Below are 21,503 nucleotides of genomic sequence, written 5' to 3'. Positions count from 1 at the left end.
TTAAATTATGTAACTACATGCATTGACTGTAACGAGAATAAACATCTTAACATTGAAAAAAGTGTGAAGACACCGCGAGGGCAGCACAAATTAATAATGCAGCCTTTTCTCTGTGAGCCACTGACCGGGTCACTGCTGTCTCGAGGCAAAACAGAGGTCAAAGGGTGAAAGGTGAACTCTGGAGTAACTGCATATATTAGCAGGCTTAGGCATGCAAGTCGTGCTTCGTGCATGTATGTTTCCTGATACGGCGAGGTTATATGTTTTAGTAGGCCACAGTAATAACTCTGAACGTATTTAGAACGAACCCTTTTGGAGGAACGTTTATTTCAATTATTTTTATGTTATACACCTGTGTAGTGTTTGTTTGATTAACGCATCTTGATTTTAATGCTGCTGGAAATTTTAAGGGCATTTAATATAGTTAAAGAAGACTCATTTTCACGGTTCTGGCTGGTTCAGGTCATTTATCTTTTCACAAGACTGTTATGCTTTAGAATTCGCTTTGATATAAGGAGGAATATGTAAGAGAACTTTAAATTAAAATTATTATTACGCTGTGGAATTATCGCAATGGGACAGTTCATCAAAGGACAGCACTTCTGTTTTGAAAATTGATTTTGTGAAGAATAAAACCCTGGGCTTATCTTAAATTTTAGTGATCACACTGAAAATAAATAAGTAAAAATAAATCTGACCTTAATTCTACTGCTGTTATTATTCATCCCATCAAAGCAAATCAATTAAAAGTCAACCAACTTAAATCCACAGCACGTCGATGAATCGATCGTTTGTAAATGTCGATAATCCCCTCTCGTCCCGCTTAATTCTAGTAATTATTTCTGTCCGCACTCATCGAATAGCTCAGTAAAAAGGTAGATATTTGGGATTATACAATGCAAATAACTCCATGTGTTTCTTCATAACACTTTAAGTTAAATTATTAAGATAAAGTGCAACTAAAAGATGCCATCTGAATAAAAGAGCATGCATTCGAAATGTAAACGCTGCCAAGCAAATAATAATCACATGAAAAGTCTGTCTTCATTCCTCCACCCGTTCTTCCAGCTCTCAATGCACTACTTTGATGCTATTAAAATGAGGAGTTGGTATCAGAAGGTTCAACCCGTGGCACTGGATTTAACCTCTTCCAGCAATAAATTGGTGAAAATACACGGCTAAGTGGAGGCACTTTGTACGTTGACAGCTTTTCGCCATTATTTAGAAAGACGAGTATCACCGATCATCGTGCGGCGCTCTTTATTTGCAGATAAAAGCACAGGCAGCATGAATATGACAGACACCGCATGCCTGTAAAACTGCAGCAAACCTGTTGAGTGTGTTTCCCGTGTGTACATTTATGCTATATTGTACGTGCACGATGTTTTGTTTACAATTACTTTTTAATAACGCTTGTCATGTTAATCTAAAGAGTTACTAATATCCCGCTCGGTGCATTAAAATCGTTGATATTTTTTAGAGATTACTTTAATATAAGTATCACGAGTTTGGTTTAGAATCAGAAATAATAATCAGATTAGACCATTATCAGAAATACTTTTTATTAAGATAAATAATTTTACGTTTGTAATGTCATTTTTCGTATGTTATATATAAAACATATATATATACTATTAATTGTATACCCATAATTTAAACGAAAATTCAGCAAATATGCATTTGATAAAACGAAGTAAAAGCAGGTAGTTTATATAAAGTATTTCTAAAGTGGCAAGTTAACGTTTCTTGCATTTTACCTGATGTTTTAAATATGCAAGGAATTTTTATGACACGTTTGCACTGATCCCTGATCATGATTCCGATGCGTCTTTTTAATTGAATGTTCAATAACAGAAATGTATATAACATATCGAAATTAAAATAATATTATATAAGCTAAAAAGTGCATTTTTATTAAATCATATTCTCCGCTTGTCTCAACAGGTGAGCAAGCTTCGTTCGTGTCAGATTCATTACTTTAATTTCTTAAACTGGATCTAAAAATAAATATTAATATGTGGGGTGCAAACTTAAATTCGGGCGTGCAAATATATTTCGATATTTCAACAGAATCACTGTCTTGTCTCTCGCTTTTAATTTTCACGTGACTGTTCATTCTGTAGCGTCCCAACAATCTTACCCTATTAAAATTATTTAATCAGGAGATGAACAAGTGTCACTTTTTTTCGAGTCCTCATCACATCCAGAAATCAGCATTAATCCTTGAGCTAGGCCTTCCCGCAGCATTTTCTTCTGTTTCATGCGTCTGTTCTGAAACCAGATCTTCACTTGTGTTTCGCTCAGCTGGAGAGGGTTTGCGATCTCTATCCGTCTGGCTCGAGTCAGATATTTGTTGAAATGAAACTCCTTTTCAAGTTCTGTGAGTTGTTTCGTTGTAAAATTAGTTCGCGAGCCTCCACTCGAAGTGTCCTCGTCAGAATCTCGTCCGTGGTTCGTCTTCAGCTCCCGGTCCGAGCATTTTCCCAGTTGTATCTTAGCTGTAAAAGAAATGCAATATAAATGTATATTAAAAGCATAAATATAATATAAGGTAAATTCAGGGATTGCAAAAGTGCTAACATTGCATGTTATTTCAGTTTTTAAAAATGATTACAGCCTATTTGAAAGCAGAATGAAAGCATATCGTTAAATAATGTCATTAAGAATCAAACGACAGCGAAAAAACTAACAGGTACCAAACGTTTTGTTTTTGTTTCTAGTTTATTGGGTATTACAATCACTAAATATTTGCATTGATATTTATAATAAGTTGAGCACAATGTAAACGATTTAATCTATGCATATACAAAACGCTAGGTTATGAATGTAAAATAGTAGTGCATAAGCCCTAATAAAATACTGTTATATTAATGTGCTGCTCTTTTGTCATGTAATACATTTTCATAGGCCTATATAAAAGTAATAACATATTAAAAGACACACATTAAAAGAGTTTTAACAGTGATATTAGAAACTTTTATCACTGACATCTTTAATTTCACCCCAAAATAAAGTTTATGATCTTTGTGTTTTGTTGGAAATAGTAAGAGGTTAATTCTGATAAATGGTGAAATTTTTAAAGTTTTGATAAATCCCCAGCCTTTGAGTTCTTCCATAAAAATTGCAATTACATTTTTATAGCAGAAATATTTCCTAGATTTCCAAAATGATCACTCATTCGTGGCTCTTGCCGTTAAATCTAATTTCATTGCAAAAGTGGTTTCTGATTGTGTGACCTTCACCTGAACGAAGAGTTCCAGTCACTGGCGAATAAATAGAGGAGTGTGTTTGTTTGTACCTTACAGATGACTGCAGGACAGGGGTTAGATGTACTGTCCGTCATGGCCTGTCGTAAAAATATGCAAAACATGCTGCTTTGCGGTTTAGAACTATGTACTTTGTCCAATCTAGTATGCTCTATAAATTAATGAGAGACAAAGTGCCCTTCTCTACCATGGTAATTTTAGAATAGCGTATAATATGCAGTTTAACTAAGCTGCTCCACTGACAGCTGTTTTTAATGGAAATCAAGCTCTTGTTTTGTTGTTTGCTTGTGTTGTTTGCTTTTGGAAGCACACAGGAAGTTGCACATTCCTTTACGACACACACACACACACACACACACACACACACACACACACACACACACACACACACACACACAAGGGGTCAGGCGGGAAAATCCCCTGGAGTGATGCAGACGCAGTGAGCCCTCACATACTGCTACAGTTGCAAGTGTCTCTGTAACCTCTGTGCCATCTGCACACCATGTGTATGAGTGTGTGCTTGTGCTCATGTCATTGCAGTCAAGGACCTACAGTCTGAACAGATGCAGGACGTACAAAGACAAACCTCAGATAAATGCACAATGTTTTGGTTGCAGTAGCAAAAGAGAGGGCATTTATTTGACTTGCTGCTTTCGGTGTTTTCCTGCATGAGCTTCACGAGTTGTCAATTTACACACTCTTGTTGAACAAACTACATGCCACTAATAGCAACCCTCAGCTTCTCTCTTAGGGCTCAGAGCACAAACAGTTGATTATACAGTTGATTTTAAGTGTGCTCGCCACTGATCTTTATCATGCTCTCGCTGCGCAGATAAAAGCAAAGCGAGACATGAAAAAAGCAATTGTAGGGTCACCTCCAATGTTCACGAGGGACATTCTAACAATCTGTGCATTCACTGACAAATATGAAGTAATTAAGCAATGTCCTTTGGAGAAAAAAAAAGTGTGCATGGAATTACTGATGAATGAGTTGCTGGATAATAGAATTGGCAGTTGCCAGAAGGCATAAAGGAATCAAACTAAACATTTGAGGAATGACTTGCAAACTTGGAAATGGCCAGCCAGCCAGAGGGATGACGTGGCCCACTAAGCCTAAAACAGAGCAGGGGAACTGGGGGTGGGGGATCGATACAGATTGCCTCGGTCATCTGGGCATCCAGCCCACAGTAATTCAGGTGCTGTCAGGGTATAATTGAAGAATGACGCACCGGGACTCTGTGCACTGTACTGGGGGATCCAGTCAGACACTCTATATAAGCTTTTATTCATGTTGAGTATAGGAAACATTTTGATGCTGCCTAGTAAGGACTGTAACCCTCACAATGCATGTGCTCTCTGACGTAAAGGCAAAGTTTGGCCTAAAATTTACATTTTGTCATCATTTGCTCAGTCAAACCTGTGGAACCCAAAGAAGATATTTCAAAGAATGTTGAATAATGATAAAGGAAGTTGCATCAATGGAATTCAATTTAAAAAATAATTTGAAGCCTGCACAGGTCTGTCATTTTTGGGTTTAAACTATTGTTTTAATATTTTAATAATACATTTTAAGTAAAATTCAGTTCGGTGGTGTCCAAGATACTTTTATTATGTGCAGAAAAATAAACATTCATCCTACTGTTTAGCATTTGTCTTCGCTGATGTGAGTATTAACTTAAACACTTGTTGACAGAGCTCCCATATATCATCATGCAGTGCTTTCTCCATAAGGTTTGTGATGAAACTAAAGACATTACCATTAATTATCTTAAGTGAAATTCAACATTGTCATTTACTACTTGCATGCATGTGTGCATTGAATAAAAGTGAGTAGGATCCAGCATTGTTCAGACACTAGGGTTTAAAAAAAAAAAATAGAGTGAGCTACCTCTTTAAGCCTCACTCTTAAAGGGGCAGTGAAGTTTGTGGCTAGCTAAAAATAAGTGCAAACACTTGTGTGCTTATATAGTACCTGATGAAAACAATGGCTCTGTCATGTGTCTCCTGGTGAATGTGGGTGGACAGGCGGGAGAAAAACAAACAGCAGAAGTTTCAGTACAGTAAACAAAGTGTGAACTTCTGGCCTTGCCACCGTTTAAGCATTTGGGATTTGATATAACAGGCCTCTCTATCCTATTTTCTGACCACAGCTGCTGTTCATACGCTGGGCAATATAGCCCGAAATGACCTTTTCACTGACATATTTGCCTGTGAGTTATTTTAGATCATCAGTGTGGCCTGGCCAGACATTCTTCTCCTTGACAGTCTGGAAACCATATGAATGCTGCATTACTGATTCGTAGGAAATGACAAATCAAACAGGGCTCTTCTTGGTTTTACCATCAACCTATTACATATATTGTGATTTATTGGGGGGACGAGCGATTCACAATTTAACACACAGCTCTCACAACAAACATGAAATACTTTGACATAATACAGGTCAAATGTCATTGAGCGTGACATTTTATGAGCACATGTCAAGTAACTCACATTTGAACTGCATTAAACGCAGACCTATCCAATCATTACTCTGGTTAAGGATTACGCTGAGATTCTGACAGACATTTTCCGACATTCAATATAGAAAATTAATTGCAGCATATAAACATTGGTCTCTATTAAGATTTAGGGCTCTGTCGAGGAACAGTGTTCCTCTGAAGTTTATTTGGCTCTGCATGGAGAGCTAGGGGGTGCTGGACTCCTTTAAATATGGCCTGAGCTGCTGCTCGTCAATGGGAGGATTTTAAGGGGATGAACACAGACTAGCGTGGAATGTGCTATTTATAAAAATGGAGGAACTCAGCCTGGCATTGTTGTTGCTGACCCATTTAAGCACCAGAGCAGATCTTGTTTTATTACCCTCTACTTAAATTTTTAAAGGCTTCTCCATAAAATGTTTTCAGCACTCAGGCAGCCTGATTTGTGATGCAAAAACTCCCTGTCCCTGACACGTGCCACATCTGCTGAAGAAATTGGGGGGAGTTTTGCCTTCCTTGCTCGTTTGGAAACTTGGTTAATATTGTTAAATGTAATGTGTAAATGTTGCATTTATAATGTTTCTTTGTGTGCATGTATGTATGTATGTATGTATGTATGTATGTATGTATGTATGTATGTATGTATGTATGTATGTATGTATGTATGTATGTATGTATGTATGCATGCGTGTGTGTGTGTGTGTGTGTGTGTGTATATATATATATATATATATATATATATATATATATATATATATATATATATATATATATAATCTTATTATTATCTTATTTTTTATATATCAGAGCCTATTTATTACATGCTGTTTTTTTCAGTGATTATATAATACATTTTAGGTAGAAAACCCTAAGCCTTCAGTCAAACCTGTTGAGTTAAATAAAAACGATTTTTGGCTTATTTATTACTTTAAATCTACTCGCAGGTAAAACATTAGTCCAATAGTCTATGTAGTTGTATTTTTTTTAAATGGCCCGACACATGGCTCCACCTCCAAGTATAAATTTTGCATGCCTAAAAGTTCATGTTACACTTACACTTACAATAATTTCAAAACAAGTTTATATGGCACGTTTAGCAACTTAAAAAAAACTAAACCACATAAACGTTGTAAAGAATTTCATCTAACAATATTTGTTGCCTGGAGTACATCACGGTGCTTTAACGGTACGTGCGCTTTAAAAAGTTAATCGTGCTAGAAAACTTTTGTCAACTTACCTGCACGGGACTGATTTCTCCTCACTCTCATCCATTCGAATGTCTTTCCACTGTGTAAAGTCTCGTTTAACGTGTTTAGAGCCCCGTGTCCAGTATTATCATCCTCCACTGCGGAGTGACGCACTGGGCCGTCGTATGTGCGCACTTCGGTCTGTGTGTTGTTGACAGGGCCGAGTTCACAGTGCGCGCTGGAGAAAGTTCTGAAAGTGTCTGATGAAGGCGAGAAGCCCTTTCTGGAGAGACCCTGCTCACGACAGCTTTGGAAGGAGGGGACTTGGGGTCGATTGGGGTGCACTGGTCTATAGAAATCTTGATTTTGGGGGAAGGGGGGTCTGGTAGAGTTAGCACGGCCAGGGTCTTCACAGGGCTTTGAGCACGCGCCTGTGGCCGTGGCACAGAGATTCGTGAAATGATATTGAAGAAAATCCGCCTCGTTGTTGACATCCTCCCTGCTTGGGAAGTCAGCAGTTGATCCGTGGTCCTGATGCAGACGCATTACTCCAGTAGCATGATAGCCCTTGATGAAAAGTGACGTTGTGTCCCTGAACCCATGATAAGAATTCATGACCGCATCTCATATATTCCAGATTTTCATCCGAGGCTGGACGCGAAACTCCATCCACAGACGCCACACATAGCGCGCAAAAGGACGGAGGCACCGATCTAGACAGGGACATGCCTTGTAGAAACATTCGATCGGTGATGGATGGGGATGACGTGCCCTCTAACTCTTGGCCAATAGCCGGACATCTCCCTCATCCGAGTGAGCGTTAATTTACCAAAGCAAGCAAGTTTGAACGACTTATTTGACCTGCTAATAAGGTCTCGTGGATTGTGTGTGCGTGTGGGTGCTGGAGCCTGTAAGAAGGGAGGTCAACATAAAGACTTAATATCATAATAGACAATGTCACGTTTTATGGAAGCGCACTTTCTTTTGGTCGATTATTTCTTGTGAGAATTTTGTACACGTCAATGCAAAATCACTTGTAGGATATTCACTTTTATGTTCAGGTCTAGTTTTTTTTAGGTAAACTATGGACAGAATAATATTTCGACACGGTTGATTGTTCTGTCTCTACATAGTGTGTGTGTGTTTCAGAAGGCCCCTATCAGAGTTTCAAATTAGCTCGCACGGAAAATCAATGACTTTTAAAGTCAGTATAGAAGCCAAGGCTTACCCGAATGTCCACAGCCAAGGGAATACGGTTTAAGCAATTGTCGATAGTTGTTAATGAGAACGCCATGGATCCTTTGGTTGACGTCTGTTAAATAAAACGTGACAATTATGCTTCATTTAAACTTTGAATAAACATTTAAACGACCAAGTATAGCGCTCTCGTGTGTCTTTCCCTAATCCAGCTAACCTACAATTACATTCTTTTTTTTTCCTTGGGTTTTGCAGACAATCTTCTGTTATTTCCCGTTCTTTTTATCTTCACAACAGATTTCTTCAACGCAATGGTCTCAAACTACAACTTAATTCTAAGCCATTGGGAATCTAACATAACTGAAATGATGTTAAGAGGGAATCATAAGGTCATTGTACGAGATCTCGGAGCGATTATCGGTGCTCCACACAGCTGTCGTTGCAGGTCATTCGTCGGTCAAATGATAATTAGCAGCTGCCTCCCCTGCAATAATGAACTTCTTTATACGAAAAACGATTAAGCTTTTGATTTGAAAATTTATTTATTTCCAAACAAATGACTGGCCAAACTGACAAGATCATTAAATAGTTATATTCGTTAAATATTTAAGAAATAATGCAATAAATACACTAAAGCAGATCACAACGTGTTTTATTGGGGTAGCCATTGCTTCGTTTTAAGTTATAAACTTTATTACTCCCATTTTGCCAACGAGAAAGTAAAACGCTATCTTTTAACTATAAAAAAAAAAACTTGGGACGGTTCTACTTCCAGTTTTTTAAATTTCACACGAAATTCATGAGCTAAATACCAATAATAAAATACTAACAATATCTTCTACTCAGTTTGCGAATTATACTTTGACGATTGGGGGTGTCAACCTTTTTGGTTGTAGTTTGGTAATACTGTACATGCTTCAGGGGGTCAAATTTATGAATGTACTTAAATTACTTCTAATTTATTAATAAAATGTTTGTTTCCATTGTTTTGAGGGATATTTAGGGATTGTATTTTATATGTCAAAATTATGTATGGGGGGTGGTTAAGTGTATATTTAAATATTAAATTTTTAATTATTAATATTTAAGAAAGCTAATATTGAAGAAAACTATTTCTTACTAATAAAGGGCTGACCCCCCTATACGTCTTGTTTGCCCTTCAAGTAGCATCAAGCGTTAATTAGGTGGGTCAATCGCCCCCAAACTCAACTCTAATTCGCACCCTACTTATACATCCTTACAGTTTTTCTATTTCCCCCAATAATAACATAAATAAAACTAATAAAAATAAACAATTTAATAGCGCCTTTCTTTCTTTCTTTCTTTCTTTCTTTCTTTCTTTCTTTTAGTCTTTCTTTTTTTAGTATTTTCTTTCTTTCTTTCTTTCTTTCTTTTTTTCTTAATACATTTAAGTTGTAGCATATTGTGCAATACTTGGATAGGCAATATTCAACTTGAGGGAAGTGTAAGTTAAAATACAACATACAACAAAAACTCCCCAGTTGTAAATTGTTCTCACCTTTAAATCATTTATGGTTAATCTTGACCGTTTGCACGTCTGAAATGTTCTGAGCGTTGCTGACTGTTTTACGTGTGCGTTCTTAATATTTTACAGGTGACATTCCAGAAAGTTTCACACAAGTCATAAAACATACTATAGACATTTAGAGGTTATCAGGAGTACAACAATCTCACATCTATTAAGTTGCCCCGTTATTTTTTAGAACAGATGTGGTCTGTACTTCCAAGCATGCAAGCATTTATACATTTTAAAAGTGTTATTGGGATACAGGTACAGATAGCATTGATACTTAAACATGCACTGCTGCCTTAACTGTTAAGCACATTTGCAACAGATTCTTGCATTTGGAAGATCAAATGCATGCACTAGATGAAAGTAGCAGCTTCTGGAACTAAATTGAATTCTTCAAGATACCAGGCGATGATGATGATTTTATTTGTATTTTACCATGCACAAACTGTATTTGAGTAAAATGAAGTGGCAAATGTTAATTAGGAAAGGAACAAGATGATAATATTGTTTGTATTTAAACCATCACAGTAAATGCATTTGAACTACGGCGCAAGACAGAAGGAGGGATTTCTGCTTAAATGACCAATAAAGAGTTTTACTAGGGCTCTGCAGTGATTAAAAAACAATCTCAAATAATCAACAATGTATAACTGTGCACTCACAACCCCAGAGATCTGGTCCCAGCTGGAAGAATAAATGGAATTCTACGGGCAGCAATGCACTGAATGACGGAGTGCAATATATCCCTTCCCTCTGTACATTTGCATGGTACACTTATCCATCTTCATGTCAGCTGTGGGGTTACCCAGGGTTCACGCGCTAGCTTGTTTCTCTCCTCTCCGCTCAATAAATAAATCTCTGCTGCTCTCTGTTTACGGGCTGAATATAAATTTGTTTGCAGTCGATCGCGGGCCTGTGTGAAGGCATTAGAAATTGTATTTCTGTAATGGGTTTCAGCGTGAGGAGGTGGGAAGGGGGGGCTGGAGGTGGTGTGTGGCGGGAGTTGCAGAAGTGTTTGACTGCAGGGTAGAGCAAAAAAAAAAAAAAAAAACAGGTGTGTGCACTGCTCCACCTCAATGAGATTATACACACTTTTTTATCGTCCAGATAAGATAAATTTGCTCAGGGCTGAATTCACAATGGATTTAAACTGAATTTTAATGTTATTTACTCTCATTTTATAGAGATCAAATATTAAGGGTTTTTCCGTTTCTCTTCGTGCCATATGTTTGATTAGTATAAATTGTGAGAGGAAGCGGTATTCAACATGCCTCCATGTGTTTTCTACAGACGTTTGACCTCAGTTGAACAGCTCCGGGTAAACAAGTCATCGCAAATGTCCCCTCCCTCAGTTCCAAACAGCTTGCATCCCATCAGCGCGCATGTTTTGCCAGGACAGATGACAGGAAAACAGTCTCAGCTCATGTTCATAATAAGGTGAGGAAACATTCATTTTTCTTATTGACTGGAAAGAGACCAAATAATGCCAGCTTCCCACATATGAGCTGTTTCTAGTCGCATGCTGTCATAATACACTGAAAAAACAAATGGTGGCGTAAAAAATGGTAAGTTTAAAGGGCACCTATGATGAAAATCTACTTTTAAAGCTGTTTGGACAGAACTGTGCCTCCACTGTCATATCTGAGGGATATTTATCCAAAAAATCTCTTTCTTTTAATTTCCTGATGTTAAAATAGGACCCAAATCCCATTGATTTTGAGGCCCACCGCAATGTGGTGGAGTGCGGTTGTCCCCACCAACTGAATTGATTGACAGATGTTTTTATAATAACACGTAGACACATGCACACAGAACATTCTTTTGCAAATAAACTGGGATTAAAATATTTTGTAATTTTTTTTTTTTTTAAATAAGCTTAAAACATTTTTCAAAAAGAGCATGTTAGTAATCTAGACAGTAAAATCATCATTTTCATTTAAAAATAAACCGCTCATTTGCATTTAAAAATAAACAGCTACACAGTATTCAGACTAAGAATGGGCAAATTCTGGAGACACCAATTGCTTATCTTACATCTTGTAAATGGGGTAAAATCGGTGACCTTTTAGTTACATTGATTTTGTCCAAGTAAAATGATTAAAAATAAGAACAACACTAAATACTATTTAAAGATCATTGTAAATAATAGGAGGGAATTTATCTGAATTTATTAATATTAATATGAAGGTTTGTTGAATAAGTGATTCTTTTTTTATTTGGCATGATTGACTGAAGACACCTTAGTTCATCACTCTTAAAATGTAAGTGTACAGGAGAAAAATATTTCACAACAAAGCCCCCCCAAAATAATTGTAAACTACTTTTCACCATTATTTTTCAATCCATAGGTTTTATGGCAATGTGTCAATGTATAATACAACACAATTTTGCATGATCGCTTATTATTATATATTTTTATTAATAATTACAGGTCTGAAAAATGTTCATACTTTGTAAAAAAAAAAGTGAAACGGTGCATTTTAGGTTAACTTTGAGTTTGTTGTCATAACATAAGTTCTGATATCTTCTGACAACTTTTACAGTCTATTGTAATGTGTTCATTTAAAACAAATGACATGTGGTGGCCAAGCCTCTCACTGTGAAGTAATTGCATGTATGTTCACCTCTCCATCTCTTTTCAACTGGAGGGTGATGAAAATACCAGTGAGGTGCTGGTAAGGTTTCATTATGATTTGAATGCATCACTCTTCTCAGAGGGTAAGCTCGCTCTGATAACCTGATCTCTCTTTGGCCATCCTCCCACCAAGCTGTGGGATCATGGCCACGATATGGAGGTCATATCATTGGCTGATTTTGACCTGCAACCCCAGTGACAGAGCTATGGAATGATGACTTGTAGCCCTGGTTTAACCCTAGAGGACTGTCGGGCCTAATTATTTTTCATCTTTGAGCCCTGAAAATGCCAGGAGTGAGACGTTGTTGACAGGTGACTGTCACCACTGGTGGTAAGGTCATTGCTGTTAATGCAGAGCGGGCCTGTCTCAGATGATTGGTTAAGGGCTGGTAATCTATGCACTTGTGTACACCTCTTACTTTATCACTGGTGAACACACCAGAGAGGAGGACAGATGAATAGCAGCCTGCCTAGAAACAATTACAGATTGATTTCAGAATTTTTTTTTTAACTAAGGTAACAAACATAAGGCAAAACTGTGGCGTGAATTTGTAAAAAAAAAATTAAAAAACAGAATTGAAGTTAAATGTAATATAAATGCCTATAAGTAATTCACTAGTAAGTCTAAAAGAATAAAATAAGTGATTGAACTTTATGTAAGAATGGACATTGATGATTAATGGATAGATGGATAGATAGATAGATAGATAGATAGATAGATAGATAGATAGATAGATAGATAGATGGATGGATGGATGGATGGATGGATGGATGGATGGATGGATGGATGGATGGATGGATGAATAGATAGATAAGGCTATAGATGTGGGTCTGTTAGATAGCTACTGTATAGATTGAAATACAGATAGACTTATTGAATGGATGGCTAGAAAGGTGGGTTGATGGTTGGATAGATATGGATAGATATAATGGACGGATGAATGGATAGGTGGATCGTTGGATGAACTGACTGGATTGATTGTTTGGGTTGATTGATTGATTTGATTGACTGATTAATGTTGAATAGCGATAGATGGATGGATAAATGGATGGATGGATGGATAGATGGATGAGTGGATGGGTGAGTCGGTAGGTAGGTAGGTAGGTAAGCAGGCAGGTAGGTAGATAGGTTAATGGATGGATGGATAAGTGGATGGATAGATAGGTGAATGGATGGATAGGTGGATATGCGGATCGATAGATGAACTGACTATTGATTGTTTGATTTGATTGATTGATTGATTTGCTGTTGGATGGATGGATAGATAGATAGGTAGATAAGTGTATGGATGGATGGATGGATAGGCGGATTGATGGATGAACTGACTGGATTGATTGTTTGATTTTATTTGATTGATTGATTGATTGATTGATTGATTGTTGGACAGATCTCCTCAGTGTCACTATCAGATAGGTAAATGGGTGAGAAGAGAAAAGAATTGAAAACATAGAGCGATGGAAGAATGGATGGATAGATTGATTGATTTTTTCAGGCCAAAAGCAACATAGTCAATATTTGAAGTGAATCTCATCAGTGTTGTCCAAAACCCATTCAGCAACACCTATTCTTATCTTAGAACAATTTTGAAAATGTTTTTGATCCACTTCACATGTTGAATACTGTTGATAGATTTGGATAAAAGCAGTGTTTCATTTGAACTAGATCTTACCGGATCCTGTTCTGGAAAATGTCAGATATTTCTTTTTTTTTTTTCAATTAGGTATTTATTTAAATTAATCCGGCATTAACTTTTGTGTGATAAATACCTGCATGTGTGTGTGAGAGAGAGAAAGAATGTAAATGAGTCCAAGTAAAAAATAGTAAGCAAAGTTGTGTTGATTGTGCGTACACACATAAAGGTAGTTACTTTCGGACAAACAGCTTTCTTATGTTTACAATCACTCCCATTGTTCGGTGATTATTGTTTTGTGAGCAGTGAAAAAAAAATGGCGTTCTGGCCTACCTAATAAAATTTGTATTTTCAAAATGCCAGATGTAGTCAAGCATAGATTATTTATTTTAAAACCACAAGTAAATCTGATAATGAGCCTGATGAAGTTGAAGTGGATATCAGGATAGCAGGAGACAGACACATGCGATCTCAAGTCAGCCAGAAAACATGACAGAAGTGGTAACTGTGGGCTCTTCTTGAAGATTAGACAGAGTGGGTCATTTTTGCCTGGCACATAACAGTGAAGTTAACTGAATGTCAGTGGTGTTAGTTAACCGAATAGTGATAGTTTCTGTTTGTAGCTATCTATTTTTTATTATTATTATTTTTATCCATTGTTGACCCATAGCATTATATTGCACAAAATAATTAAAGACCGTTCAGAAATTTGATGCTTTTAATGAAAATAAATTTGTGATGTCATGTTCTGTGAAAACTGAAATTGTGTGGCAGACGTCGGTCACGGTAAATTGTATTTTCTGGTTTTGTTCTGGAAATTATTCACTTAAAAATTATGCGCTGGATAAAATCAGTGATTGATGAATAGAATGATGGATATAATTATGGCCAGCTGGATAAAATAATCAATAAATGGATAAGGAGAGATAGAAATGATTTCTTGGGTATATAGCTTGATGGATATGAAACATGAATGCAAGTCAATTTGGATCTACTAAATGCATGGAAAAGGACATGTTCAAGCATTGATAAAAAGGAAAGGCTGAGAAAGAAATGCAAAAGGAGTGAGCGAGAGAGAGAGAGCATGCAAGAAAAAGCAAAGAGAGAGAGCGAGAGGACCAACGGGGAAGATGAAGCCGTTGATAACATCAACAGCAGTAATTGATTGAGCACATTGCTGACAAGGTGATTGTTTGAACTTGCAGTGATGCATTTTACTTAAGCAGCAAGATGACTCAAATAACAAAGCACACCAAGCACTTTAGAAAAACTTTTTAGACTTGGTGGCTTCATGTGTTTTCCTAATAGCTATGTAATTAGAAAAACACCAAGTGCCCTCCAAGATGCATTTGAGGCAGACTTGAGAGGTGGAGGCGGTTGAAGATGCATACACAATGCGGTCAAGTGTAAATGCTTCTGTTTGTTAATTAATCCCAAATTCCCAAATAGTTTAGGTTCAGTCTAGAAGAGTCCATACATGAGCGAGTAATTGTCGATGAGACGCATGGATTAAGCAAATGTGGATCTTGAACATCATTTAGCCATATGGGACCAAGAGAGCGCTCAACAGATCATTTCACTGCCCACCATTAGCATTATTACTAAACTGAGCTCTGTTCCATTTGTATATAGTTGTATACAGAATGATTATATATGATTATAATTTGACTATAATGATAATAATAATGATTATAATTGATTTATTTATATGAATAATTTCATAAAGTGCTGCTTAATAGTCATGTTATGTTGCATTTGTGCTTTATAATAATTAAGATATACACTACCAGTCAAAGGTTTGGGGTCAGAAAGATTTTTAAAAGTTTTAAATAAGCTTCTTCTGCTTACCAAGGCTGCATTTATTTAATCAAAAATACAGTACAAATTGCAAATGTTATTGCACTATAAAATTACTCTTTAAAAGTAGTTTATCATTCAATGTAATTATTTATTCTAGTGACTTTAAAGATTAATTTTTAGCTTCATTACTCCAGTCTTCATTCACATGATCATTCAAAAAAGTCACATGATCCTTTAAACTAATATTAATTGTTATTATTATTGTTATTATTATCATCATAATTATTATTATTATTGTTAATGGTAAGCGTAATACAAGCAATAATGACTAGACTAGTAACTTCATTTAAAACTACATACAATAAGAAGTTATTTAAAATTGTAATAAATATTTAACAATTTAACATTTTTTATATTTAATAAATGCTACCTTGATGAACAGAATAACTTTCTTTAAAAATGAAAATAAGTGACTCTAAACTTTTGACTGGTGGAGTATATACTATAAAACTATAAATAGGTCAAGCCTGAAATTATTCATACCCATGCAAATTTTGACTTTTTTTTTGTTCAAATGTACAGTTTAAGTCAGAATAAATAAACCCCGTGAATTATTAGCCCCGTTTATTTTTTCTCCAATTTCTGTTTGACGGAGAGAAGATTTTTTCAACACATTTCTAAATATGATCGTTTTTTTAAAACGCGTTTTTAATAACTGAATTATTTTATCTTTGCCATCCATGATGACAGTAAATAATATTTTACTAAATTTTTTTCAAGAAAATATCTAAAATTATTGGAAATATAAATAACCTGTAGGGGGAAACCAACATTTTAACCAAAAATGAACAGTCTCTCAGATAAAGAAGAGCCGAAGTCAGAGATTCACTTAAAAGGAAAGTTTACTGAAAATAGTTTGCTGTTTCATCAGCTGAAGCCAGCTTCAAGGCAATGAGTTTGTAGGCCGCTCTGCTTACCATCTTAAAACAATTATTCTCTCATAACGTCATATCTGCGTCATACATATAGTTTTTTTTTTATTGTATGCATCCATCCATGCAAGTATACTTGGCTGGGTAGATCCTGAGGAATCAAATCAATTGGTGTACAGAAAAAGCAATGACATGCATATTCTTCCAGTTTAACTCTGAAGTGGGATGACACTAAAATCATAACATGATCTAGCCTCTTAAACATTCAACTTTAGTAATAAACGTAAAGACATAAGAAAGGATATGTGTTACTCTATCCTGGGGCGGACATCCATCAGAAAATCTATGGCATCAATATGGAGAGAGAAGCTTGAGTAATTGTACAAGTATTTTTGGGATATTAAAATGCAAGTATCAACAAATGAACTCAAACCCTTTCTATTTTTTTATAAATATTTTTAAACCCATTGAATATCACAAATATTTAATATTTAAGAGCAAATTGCATTACACACTTTCAGTGGCAATTTCAGTCTTCTCTAATGAACTCCTTGTTTTATCTCCAAATAGAAATAACGCTGTTATCTGCATAGAAATAGGATACATAATGACCAGGTGTGCAGTAATGGGATGCATTGCTGATTCTTACAGTCACACAGAGATCCCAGCAGGCATTTGCTGAAACAGCTCCTCCACCGTGTCTAACCCGTATACTTCGCTTAGTGTAGTATGTGGCAGTAAGAATATGAATGCTTCCGGTCTTCACTTCCTACTTGAGCCCAGCAGGCAGCAGCCCAAACAAAGTGACAATAAGCCATCTGTCATACAAGCGTAGACTGCTGCACTGTTTCCAGAGCCTCCAGAGCTCCTTACTGGGGGACATTAGCAGGGTTAAACAGTCGCTGGGATAGAAACACAGCCATATGCTTCTTCTCCTCAACTGCACAGTGATAGAATACTGAAACCATTCTCCATAAAAATGTTATGCTTATAGATGGAATGATGGATAAAACAGATGGATGTGGGGATATAAATGAAGAGCGATGGATGGGTGGATTGATTGATTGATTGATTGATTGATTGATTGATTGATTGATTGATTGATTGATTGATTGATTGATTGATTGATTGATTGATTGATTGATTGATTGATTTAGTGTGGAATATGTATTGATTGAATGGTGGATGGATGGATGGAATAACATAGGTAGGTGAATGGATGGATGGATGGATGGATGGATGGATCGATGGATGGATAAGCAGATGAATGGCAGATAGGTAGATAGATAGATAGATAGATAGATAGATAGATAGATAGATAGATAGATAGATAGATAGATAGATAGATAGATAGATAGATAGATAGAGAGATAGAGAGATAGAGAGACAGAGAGACGGACGGACAGACGGACAGAACAATAGATAGAGTTAGATGAATGGATGGATGGATTATAGATAGGCGGATGGATAGATAAGCAGATGGATGGATAGATCGATGGATAGATAGATAGATAGATAGATAGATAGATAGATAGATAGATAGATAGATAGATAGATAGATAGATAGATAGATAGATAGATAGATAGATAGATAGATAGGCAGTAGAGCTGCACGATTCTGGCTAAAATGAGAATCACGATTTGTTGGCTTAAAATAAAGATCATGATTTTCTAACGATTCTGTAGATGTAAAATAAAGGTATGGTAAAAACAAACATATGGCGACATCGATAATAATATTATATGTAGGTCTACTGGTTTCTATAAATAATTCTATTCTCCTTATAATAATTCTGATGTTGAATTATTATGTTTAAGATATATGCTTGCAATCTGTCATATTAGACCATTTAATTCACTGGTAAAATCAGACATTTGCCATTATCAGATTATATTCAACAATATATAGGCTAGAGTAGTTATACTGACATTGTAAACACTTATTTTCATGCACAACTGTGGCAAGAAATAACATTATCAAATGCTTGTAGCAATCATAACTCTATAATGCGATATGATCATTTAAATGAAGTGCACACTTTCGGTTTCATTTTGACTGCTAAGTGCTTGTTCATACTTCGCGCGCGGCTCCCAAACGATCACTCTGTGCCACAAACTGAATATTATTTACAACTGTATTACCTGTTACTCGCAACATATGCAGGTTCTGTTTACTAAAGTAGACGCGCGCGCGCGTCAGCCATTGAATAGAGCGCGCGCGCGGCGTTTCTGTGATAACAGCTCACGGTCAGCAGCTCACATCACGTGTGATTTCCCGGCCGCGAAAACATCATTATATGAAGACAAAATGACATTTTTAGGTGAATTATACCTTATAAATACAGTATGTGACTCATTCAACATCATTTGGAGATGTCAATGTCACTGAGCAACGTGAAACAATGAAAAGACTCGTGCAGCCGCCTTTTCTTCTCTCCTGAACTTGAAAATAAGATTGGCAGAATCGTAGAAATGCTGAATTAAGATCGTCTAGGGGGTCGAATCGAGATCGCAATCTTTTAACGATTAATTGTGCAGCTCTAATAGGCAATTAGATGGATGGATGGATGGATGGATGGATGATGGAAAGATCGATAGGCAGTTGGATGGATGGATAGATGATTGGATGGATAGTCGGATGGATGGATGGATAGATTATAGAAAGACGGATGGATAGTCGGATAGATGGATGAATAGTCAGATGAATGGATGGATAGTCGGATGGATGGAAGGATAGTTGGATGGATGAATGGATAATAAGATGAATGGATGGATGGATGGATATGTGGAAAGATTATAGAAAGACAGATGGATAAGTGGATGGATGGATGGATGGACAGACAGACAGACAGATAGACGGATAGAACAATAGATAGATAGAGTTAGATGAATGGATGGATGGATTATAGATAGGCGGATGGATAGATAGGCAGATGGATGGATAGATGAGTGGATGGATCGATGGATTTATAGATAGATAGGCAATTAGATGGATGGATGGATGGATAGATCGATAGGCAGTTGGATGGATAGTCGGATGGATGGATGGATGGATAGATCGATAGGCAGTTGGATGGATAGTCGGATGGATGGATGGATGGTTGGACAGTCGGATGGATGGATGGATGGATGGATGCATGGATATGTGGATGGATTATAGAAAAGGCGGATGAATGATAGATGAGTGGATTGATGGAGGGATAGGCAGTTGGATGGATGGATAGATAGATAGGCAGTTAGATGGATGGATGGATAGATAGGCAGTTAGATGGATGGATGGATGGATGGATGGATGGATGGATGGATGGATGGATGGACAGACAGATGGATGGACGGATGGACGGATGGATTGATGGATGGACGGATGGATGGATGGATTGATAGATAGGCAGATGCATGGATGGATGGATAGATGGATATAGTGAGATGGATGGATGGATAGGCAGATGCATGAATGGATGGATAGATTGGCAGATGCATGGATGGATGGATATAGTGAGATGAATGGATGGATAGATAGATGGATAGTGAGATAGATGGATGGATGGATGGATAGATGGATGAAATTACTTGATTGTCTAATTAATTGATGTTGTATAGCCTAGACTGAAATACTGATAGACTGATTGGACAAGTGGGTTGGTGGATGGGTGGTTGGCTGGATATAAATAGGAATAAATGGATGGTTGAATATGATGTATAGACTAGATTGATTGATGGAGGATGGATGGGTGGACGAACAGATTTGAATGGATAGACAGATTAATTATCAAATGGATAAATGTGGTCTTCATGAAGATGTCATGCCTTGGTATCGAACCCCTAGAACTACTTTTCAGGCTAATAATCAGATGTTGATTTTCAGAAACATCCAGTTCAATCAGAGCGTATGTTATGGTAATTGTTTTATAGATACCCTCATCAAGTTTGTGAGGCTTCTCATCTGCGTGACAGTCATCTGCCTTTTTTCCCTCCATTTAATGTCACCAATCACCTTTAGCGGGAGCGTATTTAAAAAGCCATTGATCTTTATAATGCAGTGCTTTAATATGACAGTAACAGTTGTACGTGATACAGGAAGTCAAATTGTTGAGATTGATGAGGGCTTGCAGGTGAATTATAATCCATCTACCTGAGTGATGCCTGCGCCGTGTTCCATACCAGCAGGCCGACAAATAAATAAAACCCACAAAGGTGACACTAGGAATTGATACTTAACAATCCCTCTGAGCAACAAGCACTAGCTGCGGCTGTGACTGAGAGGAAAACTCCCCCGGAGAGACAGAGAGCGAGAGAGAAATGGCAAAGCTGGGAAGGTTAATGGAAAAGAATGGACTGGATTTGCCAAAGGTCACACATACAGAGTCAGCACCTTGTTTATGATTAGAAGAGGTCTGAGCACAGCTTGTGTTTGACTCACTTAATAAAATGCTTTAAATGACTATTGATTCATGCTTGGGAAGGAAAACTATGAATCTACTACACAGTGATTACCTATGTAAGCATAGGGTCCGGCGTTTTTAATCCTTAATGAGAGTCGCTGTTGTAAAGTGTGGTCACAGAGGTTGATCTTCTCTTTTTAATTGCTACCAAGACCTATATTTCATTATAATAAATAATGTTGTATCTTCCAATTTCTAAAATTGTAGCCGGCCTGTGAGATGTTTGAAGACAAATTGTGAATTTTAATGGCCGGTGGACCATCTCTTATGCAAATTGACTGTAGAATTAATTGATTCGATCCAATTTCCAGATCCTTAACTAGATTGTGGGATTACTAACTAAATCTGGAATGTGATGTATGTGTGGTGTCCTGTGGGCTGTGCGATGTGGGGCTTTAA

The 21,503-nt window shown here is 36.8% G+C and overlaps 1 protein-coding gene and 1 long non-coding RNA gene across 3 annotated transcripts in view; one reads left to right on the top strand and one right to left on the bottom strand.

Annotated features, from left to right (window-relative positions):
- Positions 1-21,503, top strand: part of si:dkey-81p22.11 — a 166,707-nt gene that overhangs the window by 91,676 nt on the left and 53,528 nt on the right. For both annotated transcript variants that reach the window (NR_125800.1, NR_125799.1), the window contains 1 exon segment: positions 10,955-11,101. This is a non-coding gene — a long non-coding RNA (si:dkey-81p22.11).
- Positions 2,155-7,548, bottom strand: hoxc1a (homeobox C1a). The gene is made up of 2 exons (NM_131531.1): positions 6,984-7,548; positions 2,155-2,498 (listed from the first exon to the last, which is right to left on the bottom strand). Exons 1-2 carry the CDS (start codon positions 7,546-7,548, stop codon positions 2,155-2,157), a joined length of 909 nt encoding a protein of 302 aa, NP_571606.1.

The sequence above is a fragment of the Danio rerio genome, chromosome 23, assembly GCF_052040795.2.
Source record: "Danio rerio strain M-AB ecotype USA chromosome 23, GRCz13ab, whole genome shotgun sequence".
Taxonomy (NCBI): domain Eukaryota; kingdom Metazoa; phylum Chordata; class Actinopteri; order Cypriniformes; family Danionidae; genus Danio; species Danio rerio.
The sequence above is the reverse complement of the archived record's forward strand: the minus strand, read 5'-3'. Positions and strand labels throughout refer to the sequence as shown.